Here is a 7,532-nt window from a genome sequence, read left to right on the forward strand (position 1 = left end):
ACCCGAACAAAAAGCTCACAGAGAGATTGGTTAGGTGATGAGGTTGGCACAGCAGGACCGGGAGAAATCATGTCCTGTTCATTATAGCGGTCATCTGGTGTGGAAAGAGCCCCTCTACCCCCTCCGCTCCCACCCCCTCCCCCTTCAAGACCTCCAAGTGTTTTGAATTAGTGGGTTTAAAAAGGAGACGGACCTCCTTATGAGTTTAGTTTCAGCAGATTGTTGCTGTCCTGAGTAGCTTCACAGTTTGAATGTTTCTGTGGGCTCAAATTTCAGGCCGAAAATATTCTGCTCTTTCAAATTACATTATATATCCTTCTACAAGAAAATGCCTGTTGAGGGGGGAAAAAAATAGTATATGTGATTCAGTTTTGTGAAACTGATCAGATGAGTAAAGCTCAGCTGCTCTCTGTGTGCGCCTTCGAAGTTTATGCTTTTAAGCTGACACTGGTTGGACCGTGATCGGGTAAAATGACCAATCAGAAGAGATGAGAGTAGACACTGTTTACTTTTCCTGCTCTTTATAGAGCTTTTAGTTATCTGGAGAGTAAAGTAACACGACGACGCCCCTCAATATTTTTGTGCTCCACACAAACCCAAGTTTACCTGCGTTGAAATATTTCCTGTTACGAAAAACCTCATCGGTAAAAGTTTGGTGGCTTTATTCTAACTGTAGTAATCAATATCCTTTAAGCTTCTTTTGGCTCAGGACATTTTCCTGGAGCTTATCTCATACCACCTGCTACGAATAATAATACTCGGATTACAAATCATCCCTCTAAAAAAAAAACCCAAACAAAAATTAAACATTAAAGTGGAGGTAGAAATATCATTTTGGTTTCTCAATTACTTTTTTTATGAAGTGTGTACTGTCTCCAAACAGAGCAATTTTCTGATTGGTTGTTTGCTGTGCAAAATATTTGCTAAAATCTTCACTTCAAACTTAGAGGCCTATGCAGAGGGTAGCTGACTTTACTACGGAGGTTCAAAGGTGCCAAAATTGTATAAATATTTTGTAAAAAAATAAATAAATAAATAAAAAGAAAAGTGATCAAATCTATAATTATTAAATTGTTTTGATGAAGATGTTTATTAAACACATCTCTTTGCGCTCGAGTTGAAACTGTTCTGGTCGATTTTAATCCAAAGAGGATGTTCTTGTAGAGTATAACCAATCACATGTTCAGGCCATATTTGATGAGTCACAGTTACACAGCACGACGCACTGCAACACGGGAGCCACGTAAGAAACGGATTAAACTAAATAATGCTTTTACCGTACAAATTCAAACTACTTGCAATTGAAGTATTTTTAATGTAGTTATCGAAAAAAACCTTGTCGTTTCTAAAATGTATTTTTTGTGTAAAAGGATGTTGACAAAATTGAATCACACCTTAATTTCCCAGGCGAGCCAAGATGTAGAAGTACAAAATATTTAAGCCCATATGTTTCCCTTCCCTTAAGCTTTGCCCACTCCCACCCAACATACCCCACTACCCCCATCGATTGTACCCACCAACACCCTGACTGAGGACCTGGAAGGACAGATAGGAAGGCGACTTGTAGGTTGCACTGCCTAGTGTGTGCCTTATTTTAAACCCCGATGGAACAGATTCAGTTTAGCTTTCAATGTGGAGGGTCTTAACCATGGATAGACTATAAAGATATAAACTAAAGACTGAATAAAACATGTTAGTTTTAATTGTGACCTAAAAGACAGAGAGAGGATTTAAAAGAAGAAGAAAAAAAAGACTCAGAGGAACTCACCTGATGCGTCTGCGACACTTGAAGTCTCGTTCCTACGTTTCGAGGAATTCACGTCTTATCAGGCCCCCGGGGCCAGCCGGCGGAGGTCGGCCTCCGAGTTTGTCTTTTATATGCAAGAATCAAACGACGCGAGTCCGAGGATTTTGTTGTGCCAACCGTTCTCCCGCTCCCTCCAATGGTGCTGACGCGACGGCGCCCGTTTGCTAGCCGTCTTGTTTTAAACTCAACATACTCGGTGGTCATTACCGTCTGGTTTTTATTATTTTTCAATTTTTGTATGTGTTTTGTTACCTTTTTTTTTTTAATGAGTTTTCTTTGCTTGAATTGAGATTGTTTTTGCATGGATGGGGAATTCATAATGAACAAGGCCATTCTAGGCGGAGCCCACCCCTCTTTTACTTACAGTGTGTTACATGATTTAGCTTCTTCTTCTTGTCTATCAGCAGATTAGAGAAGCTGGATTCTCATCTCTGGCCGTTGCAGTAAAAGTTTTCTTCTTTCTGTGGTAAATTAAGGTGTTTACTGAAGCTTTATAAAGGTTTATCGGTGTTCTCATGCTTTTTGAAGATTTTCTGAGCAGGTGTGGACTGGAGAAGGCCACCCCTCTCTCCCCCCATTTCTTTTTTCCTTTTTTTTTTCTTTTTTTTTTCCCTAAAAGCAATCCTCGAACCTCTCGGGTCAGCTCTAACTCAAGCTCACGTCTGCCTTTTTCCCCTCTAATCCTTGGTGACGAAAGCAAAGACGGTATGCAAAACTGGCGATGACAGGTTAGTACTTGGACTACTGCGGAGAGGGGGAAAAAAAAACACCAATGCTACCTCAGCTTAATTTATTTTAAATGCGGAATCTGTTTACTTGGGCGCAACAGTATTTTTAAATTTTTTTTTTCAATTTATTTTTTTTTTTCTCGCTCCAAAAAGTACTGTCACAACATCCCCGCCGCAGTATCGCCTTCGGTACCAGACGAGTCCAAACCGCAGCTGCTGCAGAAACCCAAGAGTTGTTTGTATCTCTGATTGTGCTTGTATGTTTTTTTTTGTTTTTTTTTCTTTTTTAATTTGAGCCAGATGATGATTGCATTAAGGATATGACACGGACTGTATTTTAAAGCTTTAGTTTCAGGTTCCTCGATCCGATCCGCCTCCTCCTTCCCTCCCGAAAGCATTTTCCGCTTCTGTCGCCTTGTTTGTTTTTTTTCTTTGTTTCTTTTTTTTCCTGCAGATTTTCATCTCATTCTTACTATTTATTAGCAAATATTTTACACTTAATATTCATGAAAATTGTTTTTGTACGTCATGAAGTTAACATTCATTGAGCATTACGCATGTTTGTAGCGTTTGTGTAGCAGGTTTATTTGGCGTCTGTGGGGGGGATTAAAGGGTTTACAGGTCTCTCAGGTTCAACATGGGACAAAATGCCCTTTCAGCTTTTTTTTTATATATATATATAAATATATAATTTATTGTATTATGTTTTGAGTGGTTACAGACTGTGACATACTGGAAGAGGCTAGCACAAGAACAGCTCAGTTAGTTTCTGTCTTTATGCATCACAGTGGGGAAAAAAAAACCTGACCAGACTGATCCTTTTTGTTTTTTTGTTTTATCATCTTGATCACTTTGTTTCTGCCAAAAGTAGATTTTTTTGTTTTGTTTTATGGGTTTAAATTTTACATTTGGACATAAAAATCTGGGTTGTTAAATGTCATACATTGTGATCTTCCTTCCTTCCTTATGAATTGTAGCCAGTTTGGACTAACAAACCAATTTTTGTCTGGTAGATGAGACTGCTTAGTCCAGTATGCAGAAGGAAAATGGTTCGTTGTTTCCCTAAGTTGTTTTGTTCTCCCCCCTCCTTTCGTTCCACAGTTCTGTTAGAACGTTTTGTAGCTCCGTCGGTTCTGTTCCTTTGTGTATTTTAAACACCTGTTCACAATGTTACTTTAGTGTAAGTTATATTTGAAATTTACTGTATTTCTCAATAAACTGCTGTTGATATACTTGAATAAAGGTGCAAATTAAAATTAAAGAAAAAACTTTTTTTTTGCAGCAACTTTGAAAAGCATTCCTTCTTCTTGGACTTCTTCATGTTGTACCTGCAAAGTCAGTGATTATGAATTCTGTTCACCAGGGATGTCAAACTCATTTTCATTTTGGGGCCATATCAAAAATCTGAATGCTCTTAAAGGGCCGGTTGTACCAGAATCTTTTGATAGAACCCATTAAAGTATCAAGTGTTTCTTAATATTGAACACCTTTTCAGTCCATCCTGACTTTCTTTGGGGGGTTGTTTGCAATCAAAATCTGATTTTGTGGTGTTAAATGTGACTTTTAACAGACTGCAACTTGACATCAAGTAAAGCTGAGGCAGCAGTCACTTAAAATCGCTATTTTGTTTTTTCTCAAAACTGGCCAAAAACATTGTGTTTGTGTGAATTTTGTAGGTTTGCAAAAGTCGGAGGGACTTGATGTAATCTGGAGTCTATAGGGCCACATAAATTACGGCGGGCCAGATTTGGCCCCCGGGACTCGAGTTTAACACGTCCTGTTCACAGAAACAAACTTGACAATATGCCCACGTTCTTGTATATGTATTAGGGTTTAATAGTAACAATTGTTAGCTTCTCCTTTCTGGGTACAGATTTACAGACATGTTGAATCCATCCTATTAGTCTTTTTTTTTTCTTTTTCTAAAAACATTTATACAGAATTGCTTTCAGGTTGTAAAATATACATATTTCCTTCCTGTATTTACAGAGTATCAACCCAACATCATGTGTGGGCTGCAATGAAACACAATGTATAAATCAGAACATAGGGTGGGGGCTGATGGGCCATGAATCAACAGATAACATCTATGATAACAGTCACAGGTGAATATTGTGCTTTATTTTTCTCCCTCCACCTCCAGTATCAGATCAGACGGCGACAGAAAGACGAATTCCTCCTCGCTGTTGTAATGTAATCTTTGTCCCAGAAAGTAAAGGCAGAGGAAAGCTCCGATGATTTCTCTCTTGTTGTCCAACTCCAACACGAATCTTGAAATCTCAGCGGTGAACCCTGTGTGACCCAGATTCGCCCATCTTCTGTGTTTAACGATTCGTCAAAAATATATATATAAAAAAAAAAACTAAAACAAACTGGGTCACGGAGGGTTCACAGTCTGGTTCTGGAACCAACTCGTAAATCCACGTACAAGGACCTCGCTTCCTGACACAGCGGCGAGAAGGAACCCCCTCTGACCCGCAGATGACGAGGAAAGCAGCCCCGCTCGGCTCCGTCGTGCTTCCTAAATGTCAGAACCGTCTTATGGAACCCAGACGTGGCCAACGGGATTTAATGAAAATGACAAAAAGCATGGACTGGTGATGGCTTTCGCTGAGCTCAGAGTGGGTCAGAGGCGAGGGGAACGTGGAGGATTCACAACGATCTGGCAGAGACGCAACTGGAGAAAAAACCCCCCAAACCCAGACAACTCCACTTAAATAAACCGTTAAGTTACTAAGAAGGTCCCTGTGCCTGTTGGATGAGAGGATGAACTACTACCATGACACGTACAGCACTCGAGGTTAGGCATCGTCACCTGGCATGGCTAAGTAGCATGTGGTACATTCTGCACAGGGTTTTGTTTCACGAGAGAGAGAGGGGGGGGGGGAGCAGGTGGGACGGGTGTGAGTTTGCAGGGTTAGCCGTGCGGATCGATGCAGACCGACCAAACGGTCGACCGACCCGGCTCTGAGCTGCCGTCATCGCGCATCGTTCGGCTGGTGGTTTGGCTGCGACCCGGTGCGGTCCCGTCCAGCGCTACCGTCAGCCACTCTGGATGTACTTCTTGATGACCACGCAGCCGTGCCTGAAGAGCGGGCAGGGCAGTGACTGCAGGAGCGTCCACGCGTTGGTGCAAGGGTCGAACGTCTCCATGTTGCCGAGGGCGGGGCCCTCGCTGCTCACGATGCCTCCTGTGGCGTAGATCTTACCGTCCAGGACGACGGCACTGCGAAGCAGGGAGACAGTAGTCAAACATCAGAGTGGTTTGGGTTCTGATTAGTTCATGCTAAAAAAGAAAATGGTATTGCTGCAGAATATATCGGCATCGGGTCTATGAACAAAACTGGGCTGATACTAAAAACCGATATTTTCATTTTGTTCCGATTTGTTTCTGGAAGGGGAGGAGGGTCATGATGCAGCAAAGGATTGTGGGGAGTTTAACTTGAAGCAGTGGTGAAACGGGGTTGTGTTTTCTTGAGGTGTAGAAAGGGTATCCAACATGACCGATAACCGATATTATACATCGGCCCAAATTCTCATTGATTCATCCCTAAAAAAAACAACCCTAAAACTGACTGACTGTCATCTAAAATGGAGTAACTGTGCAAACTTGTTTTAGAAATATTGGTGTCAATCACATACGCATCATAAAAAAGTGTCTTCAGTCAGAGGCTTCTTCAGAATCACTGTAATACTGACTGCTACAGGAGATCCTTCCTGCCCAAAGCCATCAACATTAACAATCATGAAAAAAACGTTTAAGGCAATAACCATAAGAACAACTTACTTTCCCTTTGGGATTAATAAAGTATTTTTTAATTGATTTAGCCTCAGTTCCAGCATCGCAAAAATGAGATTAAGGCGCGGTCCCATAAAACCAACCAGGTTTCCTGGAAAAGGTTCTGGCAGCTCCTTTAGACTACATTTTATAATTTAAGATTTCCATATTGGAGCTGATTTAAAAACCAATGTAAACATTTCAAATGTCAGAGTGTCGTAGAGAACATAAAGTTGGATTTTTATGTCCGCTTGACCTTCTTTTAAATCTTTTTTTTTTTATCTGCTTCTGTGTGAAGTTGAAAACTTTAAGCTGAATCCATGAATCGGGTGAAGAGGTGACATTCAACTAACAGGGGAAAAAAACAGCCAATAAATTTTGCTTAGAAACGGTGAATGGCGGCGTCCTCGGGGGATGCTGAGCGAAAACAAGCTGCTTTGTTCATCTTCGTTCATAGCAGGCTCAGAAAGGTCTGCTCCTGTCACCGACATCTGGTGGAAACCAGCGTTACCTAACTTCCTGTTTGTTCCTGCAAACGTTTATCCAACTTTTTTTCTTTTTTTTTTTTTTTTTAAAGAGCCAGCAGGTTTTCGGGGCAAAACAGCAGTGATTAGAGATCATCGGTGTCTATAAGTAGCTTTATGTGAGGCTTTAAAACGAGACGGCTGGGAGTCCTGGCAGCAGGAACGCGGCTCATGTAGCCGATCGTCTGATAAACGGAGACACTCGTCTATGCAAACGTGTTGATTGTGGTGCTGGCGGCTGTGCCTGCAATCATCTGACAACAGCAAGCAGTCCCAGTGCAGGAAACAAAAGTAAAATCACACATTACACTGCCTCTTGAGGGCACAAGAATGAGAGAGAGAGAGAAAAAAGAAAAAGAAAAAAAAGGCAAATATCTGTACAAATGTGCTCATTTGATACGAGAAACTGAAGCAGGAGTTTGTGTGTGGAAAGGATTAAAACTTGGGCTGTAAGCTGATTAGAGCTTTGGAACGATCTCTATTTACATAAGGTGCATGCTAAAGAAAAAACAAACACAAACACATACACACACACACACACAGCAAACGACGAGCAGGAATCCACGGCGCTGTCAGGACGCAGGAAGACACAGAGGGGCTGAATCTGCTCAGCTGATCCAGCGGAGAGAGGACACAGGGCAGAGAGCTGCTGCTGTCTTGCATGGTGACCCGCCAGGCTGATTCCCCCCCCCCGA

The 7,532-nt window shown here is 41.5% G+C and overlaps 1 protein-coding gene across 4 annotated transcripts in view; it reads right to left on the reverse strand.

Moving 5' to 3' along the window:
• Positions 1-4,347: 4,347 nt before the first annotated feature.
• klhl29 (kelch like family member 29) overlaps positions 4,348-7,532 on the reverse strand; it is a 274,351-nt gene continuing 271,166 nt past the window's right edge. For all 4 annotated transcript variants that reach the window (XM_016678942.1, XM_016678943.1, XM_007566636.2 and 1 more), the window contains one exon: positions 4,348-5,761. In XM_016678942.1, coding sequence (XP_016534428.1) covers positions 5,578-5,761 — 184 coding nt within the window. In that variant the 3' untranslated portion in view covers positions 4,348-5,577. The remainder of the gene's footprint in view (positions 5,762-7,532) is intronic.

This window comes from Poecilia formosa, unplaced genomic scaffold (assembly GCF_000485575.1).
Source record: "Poecilia formosa unplaced genomic scaffold, Poecilia_formosa-5.1.2 Scaffold196, whole genome shotgun sequence".
NCBI classification, from domain to species: domain Eukaryota; kingdom Metazoa; phylum Chordata; class Actinopteri; order Cyprinodontiformes; family Poeciliidae; genus Poecilia; species Poecilia formosa.